Below are 27,759 nucleotides of genomic sequence, written 5' to 3'. Positions count from 1 at the left end.
ATGTAGCTGTGTTCGGTAAGCCCATTAATAGTGTCCTCTTGTCCATTGTTGCCAAACGGCCACCAAGATTTATCCTTGGCTGTGTAATATTTTCACAAGCAATACAAAGGAAGTATCATGAAAGTCCTCCTCACAAAAGTAAAATCTATCCAAAAGGAGAGAAAGTGAAAATAGACAAATGCAATTATTTTTGCCCTACATTGTTCAGAAGAACAACAGCACAAAATTGCTTAACTTTTCCCTCAATGTAATTGCGTCTTAATGCTTCTCAATAACCCTGGATAACTATTAGTGATATAGGAATATTTCCTTCTTTCAGCAGACCCCATGTAGGCATATAGAAGTGGGAGGATAAGAGCAGCATTAGTGTCACAAGGCCCATTGAGGCCTCAAATTGAGAACACATGAATTAGAAACGTATAAATGGGAACCTGCGATATGTGGAGGAATCTCTCCAGCCCCGCCATCGTTGCTACCACATCTGGTTCCCTAATTGTCTGTTTGAGGGTGTATGTGGAGAGGACTTCTGCACCTCCCCACCCAACTCCCTGGTTGCTGGTTGGGTGGTGGCAGTGGGGACTCCTGCACCCTCCTTCCCTGACTGCCTCCTTATAGCTCAGTGAGCAGGCTTGCTGGCTTGGCAGGTAGCAGAGTCCTTCACTACTTCACTACTGTGGCCTACATCTCTGTTGCTGATCCTCTCAACCTCTACTGCTGGCTCACTGCCATTTTCTCCCTTCTCTCCACTTAGCCAGCATATGTCCAGTGCAGCTCCTGGGTTGCACAGCTGCCAGCAGGCCAAGCCCAGCTATCATTGGACGCAACACAGAGCCCAGCAAGGTGCCCAGCTCAGCTCCCAGGCTATGCAGCTGCTGTCAGCAGACCCAGTGTGGACCTCCTGACTGTGCAGTTGCCAATACTTTACTTTTGAGGGGATTTAAATGCCACCTGTGAATTTTTTTTAAAAATTCAGGTTTTTCTTAGCCTCCATTTGGACCAGATTTAGGTATCTGCAGTTGGGGGATCACAGGGGCTAATAATATACAGATGTAATCTAGTTAATTATACCAATTATTGAGATATTTTAGGCATTAACAAAGGCACACAAATAAATCTGTATTTAGAAGTCTATCCATTTCCTCCCTCAGCTCAAGGCAACATGCAATGTAGAACAGTCCTTGTTCAACGACTGGTTTACTGGGCATTTGAATTTCCAGATTGAACACCAGTAAGTATACATTTTAAGGCAATGTTTTCTTTGATACTCTCTCCTAAGTTTTCCCACACACTTTTAATTATGTTATCAGACTCCAAAAAGTAGCTGTTGTAAAAGAGAAAGGAAAAAATGGTCTGATACATCCACAAATGGTGTTGAAGACTTGGGTGGGAGGGGCAGCAAAACTGTACTAGTTGTAGTGGTAAGAACTAAGTCCTGGATAAATGGGAAATGATGTCATTGATTAGAAGGCCGTGATAGACTGTACCTGGAAAAGGAGGTTCTGAGTGCTGTAGCAACAGCAACTGTGGGGTAAGAGTTGAAGCTTTTCACTAGGCAGATAAAAGCTAGGGCTACAAACAGACTCTAAATCCTGTGATTGGCTAACCACAGCTGAGTGGGAGCTGTTATACTGGCTGTGGGCTGGAAGGCAGTTAGTTCAGCCTGAGACTGGTCAGAGAGAGTTCTAGTTCAATACTTGAAATACTCCTCTGGGGTAAGGTGACCAGATTTTAACATTGGTAAAGGGGATCACCTTTGATGCGGGGGGGGGGGGGGTTCTTGATTAAAATTTTGGTCTGTATGGAGCAACAAAAAGTTTCATAGAATGCATAGAAAGCAAAAATAGTATTGTAATATATATATTTTTTAAATTTTTAACATAGGTACAATTTGCCAGGTACCCCTAGATGTTCCTCCAAAAGTGGGACAATCTGGTCTCCTTACTCTGGGGAGAAACTCTAGTGAGAGTACTGGGTTTTCAATGGAGAGCTAATCCACACAGTATCTGGCAACTAGAGCGATCATTTGGAAGAGAGAATTTGGGGAGTCAGGTGAATACTTCCAAATTAGGCCGAAGTATGAGGTAAAACCTTGTGGGGAATTGAAGGTGGAACCCTACTTAGGAGAAATTGGGGGGTCTTTCCCAAGGAACATGTGTGTGAAATAGAGCTCTATTCAGCTCAGAAGGTAGTAGAGAACCAGTTTGTCTGGGAAGGGAGACAGTTGTGGCATGAGCTTGGAGTGTCCACTTTCTAAGAACTAGGAAAGTTTAGGTGAACTCCAAAGATAAGTATTTAAGAAAGACAACAGTGTTTTAGGGAAAAACACAAATAAGAAATCTCTTTATTAAAATAGGAACATCTAACTGAATAAGAACTAAATGGTATATTAAAAAGCTTGATTCCAATCACCCTTCCCTCCTTGTAAATAACATCTTTTATTTGTTTGGAAAAATGTCTCAGTGCCATTAAAACAAAGGTGTTTTAGTGAAAATGCAGCTGTATGCTTTCCAAGAAGCTCTCTGAGATTTACTAGTGGCATGGTGGACAGGAAGCTTCATTTTGGGGGGAAAGGTGTAGAGAGTGATTCATCATAAAGGCATACTACTGTAAGCCATCCAGTTGGAGGTTGCCTAGCATCAAGGGGGGAAATGGCTTGATTTGTTCCCTGTAGAACAGTGGTCCCCGACCTTTTTATCACCGGGGACCAGTCAAAGCTTGACAATTTTACTGAGCCCCGGGGGGGTACTCTTTTGCCGAGAGACATCACCGCCTGAGCCCCTGCTCCACTTGCTTTCCCACCGGCGCCCCTGACTTCCCGCAGCTTGCTGGGGGGTGCTGCCAGCAGCAGCTGCGCAGTGCCACTCCGAGGGGGAGCCCCAGCCATGGCGGCCGCTGGAGACCATCAAAGGTGAGCCAGGGGCAGAGTGGCAGGGCAGCCTCCGAGGCAGCAACCGGGGAGGAGGACGAGGAGGAGCCACGGACCGATACTGACTGATCCATGGATCGGTACCGGTACCCGGCCCGGGGATTGGGGACCACTGCTGTAGAGAACGGGGTGGCTGAGGAGAAGCCTGTGAGGACAAGCCAAGAGGTTTATGGAAAGAGAGTTTCTGTTTTTGTTTTCAGGGGAGGTTCTGTCCTCTAGTCTAGGAGATACATGGTGATTGTTTCATAGGACCTGTCAACTTGTAGAGCAGTTAAGATGGCTGCTACATTCTAGAGCAAGTCACTTTGTTCCTCAGACCTTATGAAACTGCTATTGCTAGATACAAAAAGGTAGACATCAAAATCCAGCAAGATAACATTCAACAAGACGCTGATTTCAAGGAATTTTTAGAGACTAAAGCTGAACCAAAGCTTGACTTGAAGCTTAGAAAATAATGCATTAAAGTTACCTGTTTTACCACACTCCTTTGTACTCTTGTCACAGTACAAAGTGGATTCTAAATGCAAGCATTCACATCAAATCACAGACTGTTTTCTAACTGGGTGATCTTTCTTCAAGAAAAAATGTGTATGTGAAACAGCTGTAAAATTATCAGTGGTTTGGGCAAGGGTATGTCTTTTCTGCGTGTCATGATTTCTTGTCTTTTGGCATTAAATGAGTAGCAATACTAAAAAGCAAAATGGACTGCTTCTTTTTCCACAGCCTTTTCCCCTCAATGCCTCGACACAACTTCTGGAAAGCGGCCCCTCTGGTGAAGTCTTTGTGTGCTAAACATAGCATTGAGTACCAGTGTAAGCCCCTACTGAAAGCCTTTGCAGACATTTTACAGTACGTATCTGTCAAAGAAATTCAGTCTCATGATAAAAGATGGGCATTTAGAGGGTATGAGCAGAAAACATAATAGCAGTGAACTCTGCTGAACTTTACTAGGTCTAATTCTGATCATTACCCAGATGGGAGACCTTCTGTGAAATTTACATACACTGTTATAAAATGGAAGAAAGGTAGCGTATTCATATGGGTAGGGGTATTTTATGGGTGGTTTTAATATATTTTAATATTTTATTGTATATTTGAATATTGTGAGCTAACACGAGCCGGTGATACTAGGAGTGATGAATAAATGCACCACAAAGGAATTTCAAATGCAAAAATTATTATACAATTGGAAAAAATATGCAAACATTTTAAATAACATTATACATTCTTTACATACCCGTATTTGCCGGCGTATAAGACGACCCCCCAATATTTCCACTCAAAATATAGTTTGTTACATTACATAACAGTACTATGGGCCACTATGGGCAGCTATGTCTATCCCAACTGAAGTGCACCCGGCGTATAGGATGACCCCCCCACTTGGAGGCATGTTTTTCAGGGGGGAAAAAGTAGTCTTATACGCCAGCAAATACTGTAAGTCTCAAAGAATGAAGCTGGTTACGATTTATGTAGAAGGGGAATAAGCAAACGCTTTGCTGGTTGTCAGTGCCACAAACTAGTATTTAGAAAGCTTTACTATCCAGCCTAAATTAAACGGCAAAGGGAATACTACATAGGCTACCAATAAAGAGGACAAAAAGCCAATCCATCTTTTAAGTTCATGCTTTTCAGAGCTAAAGCCGTCTGCTACTTCTGATTTATTTTGTTTGACTCATTTTTCCTTTCTGTTTCCCTACCTCTCCCACTGTTCTCTGGTGGACCTACAGCTCTTTGAAAGAGTATGGAGACCTCTGGTTGGATGCCTATCTTCATAAATAAGTAATGGATTTATGGAAGCCTTTTCTCTGCTCTCATGAAGATGTTGCTGCTGATAGATGTTCAGAGATCAGTTTGCTGTCCATAAGAATTGTATTTGATCACCCCCTGGCTATACACAAAAATGTAAATTCTCCCAATGCTGTAAATGGAGAGAAAACCTTAACAGGATTTTTCTAAATTAGAATCATAGAATAATAGAGTTGGAAGGGACCTCATGGGTCATCTAGTCCAACTCCCTGCACTATGTAGGACACTCACATCCCAATCGCTCATCTACTGTAACCTGCCACCCCTTTGCCTTCACAGAATCAGCCTCTCTATCAGATGGCTATCTAGCCTGTTTAAAAATTTCCAAAGATGGAGAACCCACCACCTCCCGAGGAAGCCTGTTCCACTGAGAAACTGCTCTGTCAGGAACTTCTTCCAGATTATTTTGAATTAATTTCATCCCATTCGTTCTGGTCTGTCCCTCTGGGGCAAGAGAGAACAATTCTCCTCCATCCTCCATATGGCACCCTTTTAAATACTTGAAGATGTTTATCAGATCCCCTCTGTCATCTCCTCTCTAGGCTAAACAGACCAAGCTCCCCCAAACTTTCTTCATTCAATTAAAGAGCAAGAAAGTGCCTAATGAAAGGCATGAAAATGACTATTATGGAATGCCAAGGTTTAAAATAAAACCGTTTGTGCAATGATTAAAAGGTTTTTGAGTTTCTAGAAGTTTTGAGTTTCTGGGTGTTTTAAGCTGCTACATGGTATTTGCATTATGGCTGAATCCCTTGCAACCACTGGTGTAACTTTGCCTAACTAGTCTGTATTACATTGAAGAGAAGTACTATCATCATCTTGTTAGTACTTTCTGTTGTTAAGTGTTTCCTGTAAAAAATTCAAAAATAACTTTTCACAAAATGAGTTGAATTCAAAGCAGTATTATGTTAATGTTATGTTTCAATCAGTTGAAAAGGCAGAATGTGTAGAAAACATTGCCTTTTCTTTTTAAGAACACACCAAAGAGTAATTAAAACATTTTCAAAGCCTGTAGATGAAGAAGAAAAGTTAGTTCAGTCGGACTGTTGGGACTCTATCTCCAAAGCTATTTCAATTCAAGCCGTTTATTCTTTAAGCACCCGATGCTTTGTACTTTGACATGTTTGAATTCTATTGAATGCCTGAAACTTACACATTTTTTATAAAGTTATAGTTCTCCTTTCCCACTGAGAAAGTTTAAACTTTAAAACAAAAGGAGAAAATGTTCCTTTTTGTCTTTCCTGGTATCTGGGCCTTTGAGGCACTAAACTTGAAGTATAGCTATGGAAGCATATCATCAAAAGAAACCCCAAACTGCAAAAAGATTGGATGGGGTTTGTGCATGTATTCCAACTCTTATTATTTCATAGGGTGAGAACAGATTGGGGCATCCTCTTAGGGTACACTTAGGACTGGACCTCTGTCCAATCTTTCTGCAACTTGAGGCTTATTTTGAGGAGAGGCTCTAGCAGTTACAGTGCAAGTTTGCCTCAAAACCCCATCAAAACCCCATCACCCCAGAGTCCAGGAAAGGAATAATCCCCATAAACTTGAATAGCACCATTAGTGTCATTGGCACTGAATCGATTCAGCAGAATCAGAACTACACTATAGATGATTTGGACAAATCGACTTGGTACAAATCAAAAACGGTCCAATTCCTCTCCTTGCAAACATCTATTGGAGTCTGCTGCTCTTGGCCCATACACCACACTGGCTCTCCATACTGCACACATCCATCCAGTGTCCCAGCACCTACACTGGCTACCAGTGGAGTACCAGAGTGCATTCAAGTATGACATTTAAGCCCGTACACAGCCTGGGGACACTATACCCGTGAGATCGCATCTGCCCATATATTCCAAGGAGAATGTTAACACTCCCAGGGCACAGCCTGCTAGTGATTCCTGGCTACAGCATTTCCAGTCCTGGCCCCAACCCTCTGGAATGCCCTCCTAATGGTAGTTTGGACTCTGCAATCTCTTCCACAGTTCCACAGGGAACCATCCTCTTTGACAGACATTTGAGGGAGGAGGAACCTTACCCTGGTAGGATTTCTTTCTTCCTGACTCTTTGACTATCATTAATGATTTCAAGTGCTTCACCCCATTCAGACAGTTGCCATACAAGCTGGGCTGGATGTGAATAGGTCATAATGCTTTTATTGTTATTTACTGTATTCATGTTTTAACTGGTTTTCACTCTTGCAAGCTGCCCTAAGCTCACCTTCAGGTGGTAAAGGTATCTCCTGTGCAAACACAGAGTCATGTCTGACCCTTGGGGTGACGCCCTCTAGCGTTTTCTTGGCAGACTCAGTACGGGGTGGTTTGCCAGTGCCTTCCCCAGTCATTACCGTTTATCCCCCAGCAAACTGGGTACTCATTTTACCGACCTCGGAAGGATGGAAGGCTGAGTCAACCTTGAGTAAGGTGACCAAATTTTAACATTGGTAAAGCGGGATACTATTGACTGGGGGGGGGTTCTTGATTTAAAATGTGGTCTATATGGAGCAACAAAAAGTTTCATAGAATGCATGGAACGCAAAAATAGTATTGTAATATATATATTTTTAATTTCAACATAAGTACAATTTGCCAGGTACCCCCAGATGTCCCTCCAAAAGTGGGACAATCTAGTCACCTTAACCTTGAACCATCTGCTGGGATTGAACTCCCAGCCTCATGGTCAGAGCTTCAGACAGCATGTTGGCCGCATTACCACCCTTCGCCACAAGAGGCTAAATTATAAAGAAACAAAGAACCAGACCAAACAAAGACTATGAAGAGGGCCCAGCATTTTGTCTTCTACAAAAATGTCATGCTTCTAAAGATATTTTCAACATAACAATATTTTTTTCTGATAATGTATAGTGAAGAAGCAGATTCCCAAGAAAAGGGTATTTTAAGCAAAATTACAGCCCTTAGCTGAATACCTTATTAAACCCCCTTATTTAGAACATCTACAAATCACAATGCAACAATGGAACAAGGTTTATTGGACATTTAATAGAAGAGTTAAAGCAGAAGAAAATAGCCCAGCGTGGCTTCTGTCAATTTCTACAGTGTTGCTTTAAAAAGTTCTCACACTAAAACAAAACAAAGCTATTCATAAAATAAGGCAATCTACAATTTGGTTCCTTATCTTTTCAAAGAACAAACATATACATATTTTCCTATTTCAGTTATACATACTTACAAACTTGGTGGATTAAATGAACACAAGACCAGAGAAAAGTCTTGCTTTAAAAAAAAGCACGCCTCCTCACACAATGCCTATCAAATGAGAAAATTCTCTCCTGACTGTCTCTAACCACTAACATGTTCACAATGTGGCAGCTCTTTTAACTGCTTTGAATTCATTTCAGAATATTCCAGTTGGGTTGAACAACTCCATTTTTTTAGCTGACAGAAGCAAACCAAGCTGAGTAATCAAGGCAGGGAGCTGGATCCTGTAATCTGTGGATGCAAAGACTGTGGATCTTTTACTTACTCCCCTCCATTGAATTGCTTTTTCTGATCCAGGGGAAATTTATTCCTGAAATTGCTCAATTTATATGCTTAATTCTGAAATTGTGTTTCTGATACTTCTAGCAGCCCTATATATCCATTTGACAAAATATATTTTGAAAGCAACAAGACATGACATAAACAGAAGAGTATTTTCATCAGTATGTATTCAAAGCTAGAAGCCAAAGCAATTCCCAGGCATGGTACAACTAGTAAGAATGGAGTATGCTTGGTAACTGGTTAAGTAGTAGCCTCATCCTCTGGGTTAATCTGCAACATTCCCAACCACCAGGGAAACTGCATCTGTGACTACTGATTAGCAACATGAAAATCTTACCACTGAGAGCATGGCCCTCTGTGTTTCAAGTCAGGCTGAGTTATCTTTTAGACCTCATAGAGCTGCAGCAGGTTATCAAATAGCCTTTAATTTGCAGTTTCGTATACTTTCTTCCCAATTGCATTTGGTGTGAAAAGGAATTAAAAATGTTATTTTCTACTTTTGAATTTTGCTGCACCACTGCCCTTTGCTTTTTTCTTGGCAGATCCTTTGGGCTCTGGCTCTTTGCGCTTAGCTGAAGTAATTGAGCCAGTAACCTTAAAGAAGTCATCTAGGCGGCCCTGTCTGCTGCCCTGGCGACTCTTGCTCAGTCTCTTGACCCCATTACGGATCCTTTCTTCACTGAACTGCTTTTCCCCACACAAGAAGCTGACTAGCTCCTCCTCATTGGGCTCACTCCACTTCAGCTCCACAGCTTCTGGGTCTACAACTTCAGGCTCCAAGAAAAGCTGCTGGGCCTCCCTATGCAGCCAGTTCTCTGGCAGGGAGAACTTCTTGGTATCGATTTGCTGTACAATTTTTTCTATGCTCTTGTGCTGCTTGATGAGCTCCACGGCACGCTTGGGCCCAATGCCACGGATACTTTCACAGTAGTCACAGCCTAGCAATATGCAGAGGTTAACAAACTCCTCCTGTGTCAGGCCCATGTCTTGAAGGATACGGTTCAGGTGGAATTCCTGAATAGGAAGTTTCTTAGCCTCGCTGGCAGTAAGATGTCGCATCAGCACAGGGCTACCAAAGGTCAAGCAGTCCATATCCTCTGTAGCCGCTGCGTAGACTTTATTAGCTTTCACCAGTGCAGCACAGCTAGCTTCAGCCTCCCCAGGTGCTTCTACATATGGGATGCCCATCAGTGTCAGCAGCTTCTTGCACTCATCGTTATGTTGCTTGGTCACCTTAACTAGCCTCTTGCTAAACTTTTCTACGTTTTCATCTTCGCCTGCCTCTTTGGCCTCTTCCAACTGTTTCTCTGCCTCAGCTCGGCGCTCAGTGCGCTTAGCCAGTTCACCCGATTTCAGCTGTGGAGGTTTGCCATCAAATACATACACAGGCTTGATGCCATTTTCCATCATGCGGATGGTACGGTAGAACATGCCCATTAGGTGGCTGGTGGTCTCCCCTTCCTCGTTCTGCAGCATGTCAGCTCCCTGCCGCACAGCAATCAGGAACTGGTAAATACTCATAGAAGCATCAATAGCTACTTTCCGGCCAAAATAACTCTTTATGTCATTTTCTCGAATGGCACCAGGAGCTACATCTGCAATCAGTTTGGCTAAACCGTGGATTCCCATGCTGGTAACAAAGCTGAAGACTGAAAGACTGAACTGAAGGTGACACGGCACAGGAGAAACCTGGGAACCAAAACCACAGAAGATTTTAAGTGCCAAAACAGAAAACAAACTGTCCTGTTGTTGGTGTGGTATATATTTTCATCAGTATTATCATTATTAATATTAGATTACAGACATTGCTTAGGTCAATTTAAATATGTACTGAAGAATAGATAAAATTCCTGTCAACCAACTTACAAAAAGTTATGGCAGGAAAATTTCTCCACACTGAATAGAATACTTATGTGGGGAAACAGAGAAATCCTAAATCAGACTTTTACAGACTCCTACTCAATACAGACAATGGAGCTAACTATTAAAATAAACTGAATCAGAAAACTTCTGATTCAAATTTAAATAAAATTAACAAAGAAGTCAAATACAATATATACAACCCCTGGGGCTTGCTTTTGCTTCAGATCCCATCTATAGCCCAATATGATTGCACAAGAGCCTTAACAATTTAGAAAAAAAAAGTTTTATTTACATATGCAGGGCGAGAAAGCTTCCACAGAAAAATACAGCAGTATTCAACCACGTTCCATTTGTGGTGGTTAGTTGTTTCCCTGTCCCCAGCAGGGGTAGGTGGGGGGTTGGTTGCAGCCATGCTCTGGTACAGGGGTAGTCAACCTGTGGGCCTCCAGATGTTCATGGACTACAATTCCCATGAGCCCCTACCAGCAAACGCTGGAGGACCACAGGTTGACTACCCCTGCTCTGGTAGACTTTTTAGGGGATTGTACTTGTCTTTTTATCCTGTAACCGAGTGTTCCCCAACCCCCGGTCTGGGGACCAGTACCGGTTCGTGGATCAGTCAGTACCAGGCCGTGGCTCCTCCTCGTCCCCCTCCCCGGCTGCTGCCTCTGCTGCCAGTTCACAATTGGTGCTCTCCAGCAGCCGTTATGGCTGGGGCTCCCCCTTGGCATGGCACTGCACAGCTGCTGCTGGCAGGGCCCCCCAGCAGGCGGCAGGAAGTCAGGGGCGTCAGCGGGAAAGCAAGTGGAGCAGGGGCTCAGGCGGTGGCAGCAACGTCCCTCAGCAAAAGACTACCCGCCCAGGCCTCAGTAAAATTATCAAGCGTTGACTGGTCCCCAGTGATAAAAAGGTTGGGAACCACTGCTGTAACCCACCACAAGCCGGCTTTGCTGAGAGTGGCGGGCAATAAATAAATAAATAATAATAATAATATTCTAAAGTGGGCATGGGCAATTCTTACATAATATGAAGACAACTCCAAAAGCATTCATTCTCTGCTTAAGGACACTCCTTCACTCCTATCCCCACACAAAATGCCAGTTGAGATTTTACCACTGAGCGCAAAGAATACCGACCTTGTGATTGCTAAGCAACCCAATGTAAAATTGCAGGCCCAAAAATAAGGTGACCAGATTTTAACATTGGTAAAGCGGGACACCATTGACCAGGGGGGATTAAAAATTTGGTCTATATGGAGCAACAAAAATTTTCATAGAATGCAAAAATAGTATTGTAATATATATATATTTTTAATTGCAACATAAGTACAATTTACCAGGTGCCTCCAGATGTCCCTACAAAAGTGGGACAATCTGGTCACCTTAGCCTAAAAGTCAGTCCTGCATGCTTTCTGCTCCATTCCCCCATCAGCTGGCCAGAGATCTGCACAGTGTAACACAGAGATTGGAAGGGGGCGGGATCCCCTGCAATTCTTCTTGGGCTTTCGGCATGTTCATGTTAATTGTTATTTACATCTGAAACCCCACTGAAAATAAAAGGGGTGTCCCTTTCCATTTAACACTTCTTTCACAAGAGCATAAAAGCAGACATGCTAGGTCAGAGCAATGGCCCATCCAGGCCCTCATGCTGCTTCCACCACCGAAGAGGCCTCAGGAAGTCCACAAGCAGGAACTCTCACCCACAAACGGCTCGCCTCTCTCTGACAATGAGAGGACAGCAGACGGGAGAGGAAGCGCCTACGAGCTGTGCAAGGACTCCAGGTTATATTTCATGTATTGCTCGTCAGATGCCTGGCGGGACGGTAGAGCTTGTCTTCAGAAGCGGCCACGGTATCGTCTATGACCCATGGAAAGCCTACCCGGAGCCTCCGCGATTCCTCCCAGCCCCAAAGCAAGTGGAACAAGAAAAGCGGCGGCGGCGCCTTCGACTAGCGGCTTCTCAGCGGCCAAGTGGCCCTTTTTGCCCGCAGAGCAGAGCCCCGACGCCTTCCCAGAGGGGCCGACATACGACTCGGTGCGGGGCAGCGTCATGGGCTCAGCTATGCTGCGGGGGACCGCGCCGGCTCACTTCCCGTTCAGCCCCCCCTCACCTCCAGACTCTGCCCGCCACACGCTGGCTTCACCACGGGCGCTCCTCCGCGCAGGCCACCAAGGCTTCCTCCCACTTTGCTTTGGCGCCTTCCGAAATCCCGCGCCAAATCCCGCAAGGAGGCCGGCCGTGGGCAGGATGCACCTTGGGAGATGTAGTTCGTGCTCCCGTCTTCCTGGCGCCCTTCCGGGCGAAGTGGACTACACTTCCCAGGAGGCTTTGAGGACGCGGCCCTGGGGAGGGGGAGGGAGACGCCGGAAGCAGTTCCGGAGGCGTGAGCGGCTGCCAGGCGAGACGTGTCCTTCGTGATCCGTGAGCGGGCGGTGTCAGCTGGGCCATGGTGAGGGGAAGCGGCGGGGGCGGGCAGCCGTCGCCGGGTGGTCCGCCCGTGCATCGCCGCGGTGTGCGAAGGGTGGCCCGGGTGTGGGGCTGGGGCCTGCGGGGCTGCCCCTGAAGCTTCTCCCCTTCCCCTCCGGCTTTCTTTCAGGAGCTGGAGACGATGAGCAGGTACACCAGTCCGGTGAATCCGGCCGTGTTCCCCCACCTGACCGTGGTGCTGCTGGCCATCGGCATGTTCTTCACCGCTTGGTTCTTCGTGTATCCTCTACCCGCCTTGCAGGGCTAAGAGCAGGGCTCCCCCCAGCCTGAGTGGGCTTCGAATCCTTAATTATATTTTGATTTTTAGGCCGCCACTCCCCGCTAGCGGGCTCGGGGCAGCTTGCAACATATAAAACCACGTTTAAAACAATAAAAATAATTTTAAAAATTAGATTTTAGAGTAAAATTGGTTCCTCTTAGTTCAGTTTTCCATATGAGTGCTGTGTAATGTTGAGGAATGATTTGGTCAAGGGCTGTCTTCTGCAGTCCAAAAAATGTGTTTATGCAATAGTTTTGTTGCATGTAATTCCCTCATAACTGTGTTTAGGGTTTCAGACCTAAAAGGCTTTTCAGGATCTCATCTTTGCATATGTTTGTGTCAGACTTGTAAAAGAAGAGTACACTTCAAATATGTTGCAACCACATAAATGTGAATGCAGCAGGGAATAGTTGATCCTAACATAGTAATCCTATGCATGTTTACTTGAAAGTAAGTGCTGTTGAATTCATTTGTATTTACTTTTAAGTAAATAGAGCTGCCGACCTCCAAGTGGGACCTGAAGATCTCCTGCAGTTTCAACTGATGTCCAGGCAAGACAGCTCAGTTCCCCTGTAGAGAATGGCTGCCTTGGAGTGTGAACTCCTTGGCATTATATCTTCCCTGCATTCCCCACATGATATGTGTCAAGAATACAGAGAAACTTTGTGACCTAAATTCTGTTGTTGACAACACATTTCAGTAGACCCTTTCAAATTGGTGTAGAATAGTTAAAAGAACTATAAAATATTTTTTTTAATCCTAAAATAATGTTGATGAAGTTGCCATCTTTCTACACTATTATCTTGGGCAGTTCTAGCAGCTTGGATTATGGTGGTACCAAGAACAAGCACTTCCTGGAAGTTTCTGCCCCCAGTTTAGTCCCATATTAGAGTAGGTAACACTTGGGGTTTCTTCTGCTTGGCAGCAGTGAAATCATAAATTTAAGGACAATTTAAGCCTCAAGTTCAGATTTTTGGGGACACCTCCCCCCCTCCAAAAAAAAAAAGAACCTCTGGGAGTGTAGTCAAGCAGTTCTTTGAAGTAGAGAAATATGCTTGAACAAAGAAGTTGCTAGATCCATTGAATCTGGAGGATCGACATGAATTCTCAGCTTCAAAGGCTGGCATAGAATTTTACCAACAGTATATGAACTGTTGTTTTTTTTATTGCTGAAAGATAAAGTTGACACTCTCTAATTCCTTTTTTAATTCCTACATTTGCTCCTTTAGGGTAACACACAGAAATAAACAGGCTTTGAATTTTCATTGTGCTTGTTAGCAAAAGTTTCATTTGCTTAATCATCTGATGTGAATCCTCTGAAAGGCCCAGAGGCAAGGGTAATAGAAAAATGGTGATTTTGTTAGAACAAGGCATGGTATCTTAAAATGTCCTTTTTCCCAGTGTGCTTTTCCTGGACTTTCTCTGCTCTTAGCTGTTTGGTTATGGCTTTAATGAGTATTTCAGCTATGAAGTAACCTCCACCAAGTACACCAGGGACATCTACAAGGAACTGCTTATTTCCCTGGTAGCTTCGCTATTCATGGGTTTTGGTGTACTCTTCCTACTACTGTGGGTTGGTATCTATGTGTGACTGTAAAGCAGGAGCTGTTTCAGGTAAGAACACTAGGATTGACAGGTAGAATACACATTTCATAGCTAATGTGAAGCTGTTCAGTAGTCATTAAATGCACTTTATTCTATCTTATTTTATATTCATAAAGTATTTGCTTTCCTATGCATATGCACTTGCCAGTCAGGCCTTGTGACTATGAACAGAAAAGCCTTCTGTAGCATCATTCTATGAAATATAATCTGCAAGCCCATGACTAAAGAGCTTCTTGAATGTCTCTAGAACTCTTCATATTGCATAGAATTTGTATATGGAGATTTGCAGAGGCTGCATATGATGGTGCTATATGTTTTCCAGTGGAAATTCCCTTGAGAAGTATTAAAGAATATTGCCTGAGCAATGTTGTGATACTTTGCCTCGTATGGATTTGCACAATTGGTAACCATTGATTGTGGGGCAAAGGCTTTGTGAAATAGCAATGGTTAACCAGCACTTGTATTCTTTATCATCCTCAGTCTCACGGCCAAATTGAGGTGTGGAGGAACTATGACTAGGATGATAAAAGGCCTTTTGTGAAAAGCATCATAGGAATTGGGATGAGGCCTTGCCACTTTTGGCAAGTGCTTATTGGGAGGCGGTATATCCTTCACTTGGAGTTTTGTCCCCTAATGAGCTTGTGTTTGGTAAGAAACTGCCTGGGGTTTTCTGGCTTTTGAAATTTAATTGGGAGGGGGCTTATATGCCAGAAACCCCTGAGTTAATAACTCAATACTTCACTAATCCATGGCAGACCTTGCAGAATGTGCATAAGATTTAGAAAGGAAGCTCTAGAGCAGAGATGTCTGGGGGCTATCATTACCATGAGCCCCTGCTAACATGGCCAATTACTATGCTGGCAGGGGTTCATCGTACTTTTAGTCCATAGGCATCTGAAGCACCAGTATGGCTCTAGAGGAAGCTGGAAAGAAACAGAAGGTCTACCTTGATAGAAATGCAAGGTTAGAAATATGACCCTTTGAGGTTATAAAATATGAAAATAATTATGAAATCAAAGGGGCTGCAAATTGGTTCAAAACAGTTAAAGAAGTTTGTTGTTACAAAAGTGCAGTGAAGGTCTGTAGAAGTAGGACTTGAGGAAGGGTTTGATGTCCCTGATTTAATGACAGGTGTTGAATTTTTCTCCAGTGTTGTGACAGATCCTAAGAAGGCTGATCCAATAAATCAGTTTCTAGGTGCCACAGTGATTTTGAGTAAAGTTGTATGTATTAAATAAGACTTTGAAAGTGTTTTTATGTGTGTTTTACAAGAGTTGCTAGATCCAAAGAGTAGCTGTGTTATAACTCACCTACCCACATCTATGTGTATCTGTTATGTAATTGATGTTGAATATGTGCATGTGTTCCTATTGTTAGGGCACAGACAACATAGAGACTGTATTTGTCAGTAAGGAAGTTGGCCACTTGTCATTTGGTGAGGCCGTTTAGGGTCTTTTAAAGAACTTTATAGTATTTTATCGATATTTTGTGAACCTCCACACGATGGCTTGTCATGGTTGGTGGTATATAAATTGTAAAATAAATAAATAAATAAAAGTACTGGTGGAATCCTATCCCTGTGTGCAAATGGTCTTTCAGTGGTTGTTGGCTCCTGGGAGTGGATTTCCCTGAAAAGGTTTCACCTTGAGATTGTAGAGGGAGGTTTATTGCTTACAGTAGGTGCCTATGGTGGGGTGTTCATGTTTGGTGATTTTTAGCACAACTTCAAGCTTGTGGGTGACTGACTGTGGGTGGTATTACCTCCTTTAATACTTGTGGGTATTGCCTCAGGGTGTTAGTAAGTTGTAGTGTAATAGTATGTTTAGAGGATTTGATCTTTTTTTCTCTTCTTTTCAGGTTCCAGGTTGAAGCCTTACTGAAGCTCCTTTTTCTATTTTTGTACTTAATGTGGCTCATCACAGGGGAGGAGTGTACAACCGTGACACATGTTTGCAATCCAAAGTGCCCTGACATCATCAGTTGGCTCTAATAAAGTTGGCTCTGTGATGTGCTGAAGTTTGCCCTCCTTTTTGTTCCTTGCGATCTCTTTAGTACTGCGATTATCACACTTCAAAAATGAAGTTAAGGTCTTAGTGTTGCTTTGGCCAGCTCCAGCCTGTTTCCAGAGGATAACAATAACAAAGTGAAAAACCTGTCCCACAGCTTGTAACAATTGAAATATTTTAAACAATAAAAGGGTTTTCCAAAAAAACCAAATATTCTCTTCTTTATTTGTAAGGATCAAAGCAAAACAGTGTCTGGATTTGTTCTGTTTTCAATGGTTACTTTTCATGATAAAATGATCATCATAATAATAATAATTATTATTATTAATATTATTTCTCGCCTCCCCCTGGAGGTTTAAGGTGGGTCACAATCACATAACCCCCCCAAACCCCTAAAACAGTAAAAATTAATACAGATAAAATAGCCTATTGACCAAGAGTTGCAGCAAGAAAACTCATCCTAGACTAAATCTCACAATCCCATCTAAAAAAGGAGGTGGAGGGATGCTGATGGAGCTCACTACCGCCATTTTATGAGGGGGGGCATGATCTCCTTGCTGCTCAGCGTCAACCGTAGACCTGGCGGAAGAGCTCCGTCTTGCAGACCCTGCAGAATGAGTTATAATCCCCGTTGTAATAATGCTTGTTCTAATGAGGCACTAGTTATTTTACACAGGGAAAAGTGTCGTTATCATCTTATAAAAAAACCACTGATAGAAATATGTTACTTCACTTTGACAGCTTTCACCCACCACATTTGAAAAACAATTTACTATATGGGCAGTTTTTAAGACACAGGAGAATTAATAGAAGACAATCACCCTGTATAATAGTGACTTTAGAACAAGTCCTATAACAACAGGGATATCCTAAAATGATTATTAAAAAGGCTAAATCAAGGGCAGGCGCTCCAGATAGACTTTGCTGTGATACTGATTTTGGGAGTAGTCATTTTGACAAATATTCCCATACCTGTGAGAGTTGAGGGCCAGAGTATACTATTCAGTTTTGAACTATTGTAACATTTTTACGTGAAGTAATTTCATATGAAAAAGCATTATACTTTATGCATATAGACATATGAGTGTGTTTATATATTTTTAGAGGAGCCTCTTGTGGCGCAGAGTGGTAAGGCAGCCGTCTGAAAGCTTTGCCCATGAGGCTGGGAGTTCAATCCCAGCAGCCGGCTCAAGGTTGACTCAGCCTTCCATCCTTCCGAGGTCGGTAAAATGAGTACCCAGCTTGCTGCTGGGGGGTAAATGGTAATGACTGGGGAAGGCACTGGCAAACCACCCCGTATTGAGTCTGCCATGAAAACGCTAGAGGGCGTCACCCCAAGGGTCAGACATGACCCGGTGCTTGCACAGGGGATACCTTTACCTTTTATATATTTTTAAGAATTTTCATTGTTTGAAAATCCTTAGCATACAATTATGTAAAAAGAGGCATGGTGATTGATAATTTTGATGACATATTTTGTATGAATATGGAAACATTGCAACTCATTATTTGATTGTTTTATGATTTAGGACATAACCACTGATGAAAAGTAACCATTGAAAATGGAACATAACTAGACACCGTTTTGATTTGTTCCTTACAAATGAAGAGAAGAATAATATTTGTATTTATGGAAAACTCTTATTGTTTAAAATATTTCAATTGTTACAAGCCGTGGGATAGGTTTTTCACTTTGTTGTATTCTTACTGTAAACCGTCCCTCTCAGTTCTGTTTGTACTTGTTTTTAGAGGAAAATAGGATCAGTAATCTGGGGAACTGCAATGTCCAGGCTGTGCTGCCTCAAGCAAGGTTGGTAGGGCATCTGGTGGTGAATTGGGGGCGCAGTACACCACTTAGATGGCCAAATTTACAATTTATTCCTCTCTCCTCTGGTGGTGGATGGGTATGTCTTCCTCTGTTTAGGTTTAATTCCTACCTCTGTATGTTCCTCCCCCTGAGCTGCATCCAATTGGGATGTTTGCTTGGTACATTTTGTTTTAAGATTTCGTGGGTTGGCTCCAATCGTCCTTAGTTGATATCGCGGAGCTACTTAATTTGCTGATTATGTATTGTGGTGAATTTCTGTTGCACTTGCAAAAGGTTAGCAGCAGCTCAATACAGTAAATGATGAATGTGCTGTCTGATACTTTGTTAACCAGTGTGTAGACTTACTGTCTGTTCTCAAGAGAGAGGAGGTAGTGGGCACTAACTCTCAGCCATAGGCCCTTGCTCCCTGGCCCAATTTGACTGTGCAGCAGGCAGAGAGGTAAAGGCCAAAATGCACCTCACCCCTTAAGATCTCCCCTGCTGCACAGCTGATCAGTGGTATGGGAGTGAGGGAAGTAAGCACCTTATAGCTAGTCATAGCATGCTTCCTGCTCTTGTGAAACATTCAGGTGGTGGGGCAGGTTATAACTAAAGCTTCCTTGCTTTAAGTCCAAAGTAGCTTCGTATGTTTGTGGTGGGGGGAGGGGGAGGCAGTGGACCAGTTTTGAAGATAAAGGGCTTTTAGTGCCTTTCCAATACATGTGTGATAGTATTTGAAGAGCTGCCAACATATGAAACATTTGTTATAGTCAACTGGCAAGAGGGATGAAGAATAAAGTCTTGCTTAGGCCTGGATAATGCTCAAAATAATCCAGATTGCTTTTCAGATGTTATGGGCGCATTCCAAAGTTAGTTGCACCAAATGCTACAGTCTAGCATGTTTTTAACTAGAAATCTCCCTTCCTCTTCCAACTTGGTAAGATCTACTTTCAAATGGAACATAGGCTTGGATTCATATCTCATTGAAATATATAGGGCTTTTAGTCCATCATACATCTTAATGTCCCTGGAGTTTAATTTGACTCAATGAAAAACAGCTAATAATTCAGTCCCGCAAGATGGAGGAAAAAAGCATGAGCCAATTTGGATACAAAGTAGTATACTTATATTTATTTATATAGGTACATTTTCTTAGAATAAAAGTCTACATAAGCAAAAAAAAAAAAAAAAAAGATACAGGAACGCTGAAACCCAGCATTCCAAAATAAAATATAAATACAAATCAGAAAAGTGGTATGGGAAGAAGCTGGCTAAGCATCTTTCACCAAAGCAAGACTAAAACATCATCATTTAATACTTGCTAAGTATAGGACTCTGAAATTGTGAGCAATGTACAGATTAAAGCTGTGGCAGCAACATTTAAACAGAACAAATTAGTGCTTTATCTTCCTTAAGGCTCACAGTGGCAGCACAAATCTTTATTTACAGGCTTTAAGCTTTAACAACAAAGACAAAAAAGGCTTATGAATTTTCCTTCAGGAATATCCCTACCTTCCCAGAACAGCCATGCTCTAAAAACTGGTTTTATATCCACCCTTGTTTTTCCTCATTCCCTGAAATGTCTAGAGAGATAGAGCTTCATATTCTAGTTCCAAGGAAGAAAACTTCCTGCTGAGCTGGAAACACTAACTCCAGAGCTCCCTCCGTCAGACAGAAGGTCCAGTTGTTAACCTTTCACTCTTACATTTTGGGAGAATACATGTGGTGCTAATGAGAACACAGCCACAAGGTGAAGACAGTTCAGCTGATATCCTTTTGAGACCAACTGAGACACGGTTTTCTAAGAAACCCCACTTGTCCTGCTTTGCACCCCCCCCCCCACTGTGAAGCACTTTGGGACAAAAAGGTGCTACATAGGTACATTAAGTAGTTATACAATTTTAAAACAAATCAATTAAAACTGATGTGAAGAGCACTACTATTATCATGGATTAGGCATGTCAGATTCTCATATAAAAATGTGATGTAGATTTACCAGTGAAAATGTTTGACTTATGTACAGCCCTTCTTTCTGATTCCACCTAATTAACTGGGAGAAGTGGTTGGAATGTTTGTGTCACAATGTCCCCACTGCCCTCATTGTGATCCAGAAAAGTGGTTGGTTGGTTAGATTTCCCCATTAACTGAGGAAAGGGCAATGGGATAGTCAGGTCAAAACATGAATGTCCTCACTAGATTTTTATTTTAATCCAATAGTTCTCTAGTCTATGGGTTATTTTCTACCAGTCCATAGTTAGGAAGTCTTCTTAAGCTCTTGCTGGGAAGGAGAGCTCTATCCTTCCCTCCACCAGTAAATAATGCCTTGCTGAGAGGATGAATGTAATTTGGATGAAGAGGAAAGAACAGAGGTTCCCCCTGCCATTATGACCCCCTGGTCACGTAACTCTTAACAGCACAGCTTGACTTATGTTACTAGGGGCAATGCAAGAAGCCCTAAGCCATGGCAGAGAAATCAAGGTAGCTTCTACATCAGTCTTAACATTCAGGGAACTTGAGTTAATGTTGGGATGGGGAAGATGTGTTCCTCTTGTTGGTTCCCGAACTAATTGTATTATTCAGACACTTGGGACCAATTTGTTTGAAAAGACTCCAGAGGTGGAAACAAAAGGTGTTTTTTACTTAGCCACCTTCACTACTTGAGGATGGAGAAATCAAGTTAGAAAGCTGTTGGATGCATGTCCAGTGATCATATATTCTGTACTGGCTGATCGAAAACCTAGAAGGAGAAAGCTGTCCTTTGAACCAGAGTTGTACTGGATAAGGCACCTGTGCTGCTGATGCACAGGAGGGTATCCTACAGCGATGGTGCATGCAGAATAAGATCTGAGGAATCAATGGCCATAGACCAACAGCAGGAACCCACGAGGATGGTGGAACGGGTGGAATTGAGTGGCACTGCTGACTTCATAAAATCATCACATAGCCCTATAGAACAGAACATGGATATGTCATGCATAAGTAGCCCTGAAGCCTTAGCTGCCTGGTAGGTTCATCTCAACAGAGATTAAGGCTAAAGGAATTCCCCCTGACCACCACCCCCCCTCCAGCCGCGATAGGTAACCAGTCTAAGACTTGACTGTGGTTCCTCAAAAATTTCCTTTAATGGATCTTATACCGAACAAGAGTAAAAAAAAAAAAAAACCATGCCTGGAGGGATAAACCTTTGGTCTGTTCCAGTAAGTGCTGAAAGAAAGAGACATCTTTAATCCTGCGATTAAAATAGGAACAATTAACTGAAGTGGGGGAGAAGATATAAAGGTTCCAAAGCAATGCATACGGGAATACTCAAAATGAAGAGTTTTCCTTTCTCCTCCTAAGAGGAGTTTACCATCTTCAGGCAACACCCCGACAGGACAGTTCAGGCGTGGGACTAAGAACAGAACAGGAAATTAAATGTGTGGTCCCCAAATAGAGACTGCTTGAGGTCAGAGTCAAAATAGCAAGGAGAGAAGGAGAGGCTGGGTGGAGAGAGAAGCAGAGGTTGCAGCAGGTGGCTGGGAAAAGTGAGTGGCAGAGGCTCTCATCTATCGAAAACTACTGGGGGGGGGGGCTGTTTGGCATCTCTGATTAATCTACAAGGCTATCTGCCTAAGTGAATTTGAATTGGCTTCCCTGAGTCCTGCATTTATCATTCGAATGAAAACAAAAGCTACTGTGGCCAAAGCATGTATTCCATTTCCAAATTTTCATTGATTATACATTTCAGATTTAAATGGTGCTCAAAACCTTCACGTAATAAATGGAGCAGATGCTCATCTCTTCTGAGCAACAGTGCCAGCCAGGGGTGAGTGCTAGTAATTGCACCTTTACACGCCTTGGAGCCGTGACCTCTGAGCCCAGCGACTATTCTCTTGCCAGTGTTCCTGCCTCTGCTGCTCATGCCACGGTGCCAGCTGCCCCTTTCCTTATGTGCATGTCTATGCAGCACTACAGCTGTCACAACTCTGGCTCCAACAGACACAAATGTAACCTTCCTGTTTTAGACCCTGGGAAGTATCATGCCCAGTTCCCAAGAATCCCGAGAACGTGTGGCTGGTAAGGGTGCTGAGAATCCTTTGTTAGAGCCCTGACTTCCATCACAGAACTATGGCTCTTAGGCTCATTGGGGAAGAGGGAAAATCCAATTTGGTTTTCTACTCTAGAAGCATCATGAGCTTGAACTGATAATGGCTTCGGGAAATTAATGATGTAATAAAACGACATCATCCAGTCACCAGTGCCTCAAACACCAATGCACTTTTAAAGAAACAAAATTAATTCCCCCCGAGTCCCCATGCTAACACATTTACCTCTGGTTTAAAGCTGGGTTTAAACTATAACCAAAGGCAGGAATGTTTATGTCTGCAGACTCTTTTATAATTTGATTCAGGATTAAAGCAGTAGTAGCATCTTTCTGACGTACTTCCTATGCATTCCTTCTCCATCCCCTCACCTTCCTTGCCCCTACAGCTGATTTCAACCAAAATCTAAATAACCCCTTTTTTGAGGAGCCAGAGCTGGACTTCAAAGGGCTCGCTCTTCTCACTTAGCATGGAGGGCAGAGGTCTGATGGGGCAGGGTGGCTCCGCTTGTCCATCTGCCATGTCTTAGCTCCTTCTAGCACCTGGCAAAGCGTCCAGGTGCAGGCCAACGCTCAGCACCAGCCCACTTTGGTTTCCTATGAAACAGACATACTTCAATAATTAAGAGAGCTAATTTTTTTTGAAAAAAAATATATCAGTGGTTTAGCAAGTTAAGACCTTGTAACAGTAAGTTACTCAAAATACACTCAGAATTCCAAGGTACCCCAAGGCCTGGAGTGAAAACAGCATTCTGTTTGCTGCCTGGCAGAGACCCCTTGGGGATCAAAAAGATTTTCAGTCTGTTTCTTTTTAGCATAGAGTAAAACTCTTCTGGGAATCTTCCTCTTCAGCCTCTGGCACGAGGAGTTATATGCCAAGGTCAGGCTTTGCCATGTGCTCTTTGTCGCAGACTCTTGGCATGAATGCTTATTTGCTGCTTCCAATGCATGGAATGATCATTCAGTGTGTTCTCTTATGACCTCAGAGGAACCGAGCTTAGTGGCAAAGCCCAGAGGCTGATTTCTTCCAGTACACTACCTTCCTTGGAAGCATCTTCCTCTAACCCTGAGAAAGAAGGCACAGTAGAAGCAAGCAGCCTACTTGAGATTTGCAGAACTGCTGTAGTGAGGTTCTTCCGGTCTGTTCCCCCTGTATTATATATGGCAAAGGAGAAAGCCAGGGGGGGAATCTTGTTGCTCCCCAGTTGTTGCTGAAGTCTGAGATTAATGAGCAATAAAATGTTCCAGAGTCATCAGAAACCCTGCAGAGTGTAAATTTGGAGAGAAGCAGCTAGCTGTTAGCCAGAAACTCCAGTGTATGACTTGCATAAGATTCTCTACAGTGAGAATTCCAGTGTTTTGGGCCTGAGAACCTGGATCCCAGCATCAATGAGAAAGATCTGTGTCTGCTTCACTGGCTCTCTGGATATTGAAATCGGTTCCCAGGTAAGCTGCTTTTTGGAGTTCTGAAGCATACAAGGAGATTCAGGCACAATCCAGTGTAGCAGAGTCAAATCCAGTGTAATAAGGAGAAAAAGGAAGGAATGCCGAAATCCATTAGAGGTCTTTGTAATACATGCAAAAAAGCATGTCCAGGAAAAAAAAGCCTTAATATTTCCAAGTTTTGCTAGTGGCAAAATTCTGTGTTCCCCAAAGGTTGTGTGGCATTCTAGCGTTTATGCCATCCCTAGAAAGGACCAATCCAGCTCAGAGCCCAAAGTGGAAGGGCCTGCAGTTCAGAGGCTCCAGGACAGGGCTTGAGGTTCGTTAGGAGACAACGTTCAGTCCAAAGGGGCTTTCAGCTCCTGTGGAAAGGGAAGTGTTGGAATGAAGCCTCACTCACAGAGCCAGTAGAACTGGAAGTAATAGTCAGTGAAGAGAGAGCCCCTCTGCTCTGCAGCAGTACTACAGTTAGCTTGGCCCTGTGGGGAGAGAACAAAAGTCAGCATTCAAGGGAACCTTTCATGGAAGAGTGACTCATCTTTACAGTCAACAACAGGTCAGGGTTCGAAGTAGCACCAATCTAAGGTACACTGTCTCCAGGAGGAGGGGAGGGAGGAGGGGAGAGTTAAAACAAGTCCTTGGGGAGCCTTGTGGTGTACTCAGATAAAAGGCTCCTGTAGGAAAAGCAAGTAGAATAGAAATGGAGTTCAACTTCAGAAGCAAGAAGAAGGTGAGCTGATACCTAAACTAAAATATGCCCAGATTTCTGGAGTGGGCTCTGAGACTAACTGTGTCCCAGTTGGTGGGCGTGGGTAGTCCAATCTGAAACCTGTGCCACAGCCACAAGGAAAGCCTTGTGGGATCCACCACTTCCAGGCTTGGCTCCTCACTGAATTTCAGATTTATCTTGCTTCAAGCAGGGGACATGTGTGCATGGTGATGTCACTGTTCTGTAGAGGTTAAATTGCACTGTCTGTATGAGGGAATCTATGCTCATGAGGCTGTACCTGAGGAAAAAATTAAATCCATCAGATATACTGGAGATCAGGCTTATCAATCAACTGGAGTCAATGTTTTCATTAATCCATTATGATCTGGCATTTGCTCTACTGCACATTAGGACCTAAAGAAAATGTTCACTGCAACATGGCCTGAAATGCCACTTTCAATGGCATTTTATTTATCCATCAATTCACCCCTTTTTATTCATCCACCAATAAGTTTGATATTATAAAAGTCTGTTCGCTTCATCCCAGTGTTCATTTCCAGATATGACTTATCCACTCCTACTTGGCTCCTGAGTTCTCAATTCTGTGCTCCACTGGTTAGCAATTAGAATTCAAGTTTGACTTAGAATTACTTCTCTCTTCTGAATGATGAAATGAAATTAGTCCACCAAGCATGGCAAAACACGCATGGTTATACTCACAGGCCTGGCTAATCGGAAGTGGTAGGTAAATTCCTGGAATGGCATCATCCTCACAGGCCAATTGTAAGTTGTTCCCTACAGAGAAGGAGAAACCACACTTTCACTGAAACAGAAATAGCTGCAGTTGACACCTGCTGGTTTCCTTGGTTGGTACCAGAGGGGACCAACACATTCACTCTCTGAGCCTTTCCTTTGTGAGGAACTAAGAGGGAAATAGACAGCAAAGTGCATTATTCCAGCTTCCGTTTCCAATAAGGGTATCTCCCACTTGGCAAGTAAGAAAAAAAACTAAAAAGGGAAATTAATAAAAGAATACAGAGACACAGAGGAATTAAAGTCATGCTGAATATGAGAATATTTGGTTCACATGTAGGAGTAGTTGTTTTTCTTGTCCACCATAACCAACATCCTAATTGGGTGACATCATGGTCTCTTCTCTTGTAGGACTGGAGGACTCTACCTTCTTAGATCTAGCGAGCTTAATGACTGAACTCCACTCTTTATTACAGCTCCTGTCCTACCTGGCTTTTGTGTACATAAGTTCTATAGTCCCCAGGAGAGCCTTTTTTTTATAATTCTGTTTTCACCAGCAGAAAAGCTGACTGGAATTCAACCTTCCATTTTTACAAAGAACTATTCCTGGTACTGCCCACTTTCTGACCAACAATTATTTATTTAGGAAATGTGTATGCTACCTCTCCAGATCCCTACCTGAGAAGACTTACAAAATAAATACACTAGCTACACTCCAAAATCAGACAAACATAAAAACCATGTTATTGGTAACTCTACCTGCATGCCTGTTGCATCTGTGAAGCTGCCCATGTTCTCTGTGGTATGATGACAAGGGTTAGTGGAGATGAGCCCGCAAAGATAGCCAGACACAGTAGATGATGCACTGGAGAGAGAAAAATGAACAGAAGATTTCCAGCTTAAGGCAATGAGGGGAGCAGTTTTGACACTGAAATGTCTTAATTTTCCCCACAGTCCCTGCATTCCCAAGAATTCCTACTCACTTCATCTCCAAGGTAAGGTTGGTGTTCACGGCAGTAAACTTGCTGATGGGGATGCGGTAGGTAATATTGCCCATCCTATATAGACCGAAATGGAACATAACAGTATCTAAGAGCCAAATACTAAAGGAAAAAAACTAAAATGTGGACATTTGTACACTGCCATGATTTGCTGGATTATGGTTTTATAAGTTGTCTGAGTTTTGTAACTGGCTTGGAGCCATATTTTAATGAATGTGAATCTGGACTTGAACACTCTGTTTAGAGTTTGCAGAAGGAATTCTGGCTCCTGTAACAGACAAGGCAGAGTTTAAAACCTATTTATAATATCCCCAAAGAATCAAAAATAATGGCTTGAATCCCACAGAGGGGTTCCTCTGGTGTGAGTGTGTGAATTCCTGCCTTGCGTGGCAGACATCTGACTCCCCCCTCATGCTGCTTCTGGAGGGCTTGTTCCCTAGAGGCAACATGTTGAGAGGTACTTGGACTGCCATGAAAGAGGGAGGTAAAAAAATCATGCTGTGTAGATGGAAGTCCTTTTGGTCCATGGACATCATCATCATCATTAAATTAAATGTATATCCCACCACTTCTCCAAAGACTCATGGCAGGTTACAGAAAAAAACCATAAAACCCATTCAGTAGTAACATTTCCAGTGGATCCAAGCTGCTAGCAGAAATAATTTCTGTTCAATCCAGTGAGCTCCAAGGATATTTTTATTTAAGAACAACCAAAGCTAGGAGAACATATCAAGTTGCTTTCATAATGGCTTGAATCCCACAGAGGGGTTCCCCGTGTGTGTGTGTGTGTGTGAATTCCTGGCTTGCGTGACAGACATCTGACTCCCCCCTCATGCTTTAGGATGCTTAGGGCTAATCCTGCGTTGAGCAGGGGGTTGGACTAGATGGCCTGTATGGCCCCTTCCAACTCTATGATTCTGTGATTCTACGTTCCATTGAGCAAATAATTTAATTGGAAAAGCTTTGAGCTGAGCTGGGGATTTCCCGCATGCAAAGTAGACAGTCCAAGCTGCAGCTCCTTCGTCCAATCAATTTTTAATCTCTGGCCTCTGCCTCATGAGCCATTTGCTCCCATCAGAACTCACTGGTAGTTGGTCACTTATGCCTACATTGAATGAATATTTTAATCACCTGCCATAAAATAATTTATACAAGTTGTCATGATGTGACTAATGGCAGGAACCTCCTGGAAAAATCCTCATCAGGTATCTTTATGCTACCAAGAATACTACTTATATTTTTAAGGATTCTAGTCTTCAAGCAGCAGCAAGGTTAATAAAGGCTTCTCATGCTCACCTGCAGTCATCACATTTCTGGGGTGTGATGGCCACATTAGTCTCCAGCAGTGAAACAGACTGCAATGCAGGAGGCGCTCCTATGGGTGGAGAGGAGAAAACACTCTCAGTGACAGAACTAAAGCAAAACCCCAGGCATTCTGAGGACAGCAGGAAAGAATGGATGTAGTTTGACATCTGTTTCTTCCTACCAAGCTTTGCTGCTTACA

General features: G+C 43.0%; 4 protein-coding genes across 10 annotated transcripts in view; 2 read left to right on the top strand and 2 right to left on the bottom strand.

Moving 5' to 3' along the window:
- The window catches only part of LOC143828914 (acyl-CoA (8-3)-desaturase-like), a 31,298-nt gene extending 25,870 nt beyond the window's left edge, over positions 1-5,428 (top strand). Inside the window, exons 10-12 of the mRNA XM_077319075.1 lie at positions 1,149-1,228; positions 3,650-3,775; positions 4,657-5,428. Of these exons, the coding sequence (XP_077175190.1) occupies positions 1,149-1,228; positions 3,650-3,775; positions 4,657-4,708 (258 nt within the window). The 3' untranslated portion in view covers positions 4,709-5,428. The remainder of the gene's footprint in view (positions 1-1,148; positions 1,229-3,649; positions 3,776-4,656) is intronic.
- Positions 5,429-7,720: 2,292 nt separating this feature from the next.
- On the bottom strand, positions 7,721-12,369 carry FEN1 (flap structure-specific endonuclease 1). Of its 2 annotated transcripts, none has more exons than XM_077321179.1 (2): positions 12,215-12,369; positions 7,721-9,930 (listed from the first exon to the last, which is right to left on the bottom strand). In XM_077321179.1, the coding sequence occupies exon 2, from the start codon at positions 9,868-9,870 to the stop codon at positions 8,728-8,730; it is 1,143 nt and encodes a 380-aa protein (XP_077177294.1). In that variant the 5' UTR covers positions 9,871-9,930; positions 12,215-12,369; the 3' UTR covers positions 7,721-8,727. The 2 variants fall into 2 exon arrangements, with proteins under 2 accessions (XP_077177294.1, XP_077177295.1); XM_077321180.1 differs by lacking the exon at positions 12,215-12,369 and adding an exon at positions 11,804-12,181.
- A 32-nt stretch (positions 12,370-12,401) lies between these two features.
- On the top strand, positions 12,402-16,471 carry TMEM258 (transmembrane protein 258). Its single transcript, XM_077321181.1, has 4 exons — positions 12,402-12,553; positions 12,701-12,810; positions 14,315-14,464; positions 16,313-16,471. The coding sequence occupies exons 1-3, from the start codon at positions 12,551-12,553 to the stop codon at positions 14,439-14,441; spliced, it is 240 nt and encodes a 79-aa protein (XP_077177296.1). The 5' UTR covers positions 12,402-12,550; the 3' UTR covers positions 14,442-14,464; positions 16,313-16,471.
- A 3,094-nt stretch (positions 16,472-19,565) lies between these two features.
- The window catches only part of MYRF (myelin regulatory factor), a 127,761-nt gene continuing 119,567 nt past the window's right edge, over positions 19,566-27,759 (bottom strand). For all 6 annotated transcript variants that reach the window (XM_077321172.1, XM_077321176.1, XM_077321175.1 and 3 more), the window contains 5 exons: positions 27,552-27,630; positions 26,238-26,312; positions 26,014-26,119; positions 25,222-25,296; positions 19,566-24,271 (listed from right to left, as the gene is read on the bottom strand). In XM_077321172.1, the coding sequence (XP_077177287.1) occupies positions 24,185-24,271; positions 25,222-25,296; positions 26,014-26,119; positions 26,238-26,312; positions 27,552-27,630 (422 nt within the window). In that variant the 3' untranslated portion in view covers positions 19,566-24,184. The remainder of the gene's footprint in view (positions 24,272-25,221; positions 25,297-26,013; positions 26,120-26,237; positions 26,313-27,551; positions 27,631-27,759) is intronic.

Source organism: Paroedura picta, chromosome 2, assembly GCF_049243985.1.
Source record: "Paroedura picta isolate Pp20150507F chromosome 2, Ppicta_v3.0, whole genome shotgun sequence".
Taxonomy (NCBI): Eukaryota; Metazoa; Chordata; class Lepidosauria; order Squamata; family Gekkonidae; genus Paroedura; species Paroedura picta.
The sequence above is the reverse complement of the archived record's forward strand: the minus strand, read 5'-3'. Positions and strand labels throughout refer to the sequence as shown.

Bases quoted from the DNA above. Each gene is read 5' to 3' on its own strand.
- FEN1 (XM_077321179.1), bottom strand. From the start codon at position 9,870: ATGGGAATCCACGGTTTAGCCAAACTGATTGCAGATGTAGCTCCTGGT.
- TMEM258 (XM_077321181.1), top strand. The intron at 12,811-14,314 runs GTATCCTCTACC...TGAGTATTTCAG, and splicing joins TTCACCGCTTGGTTCTTCGT to CTATGAAGTAACCTCCACCA.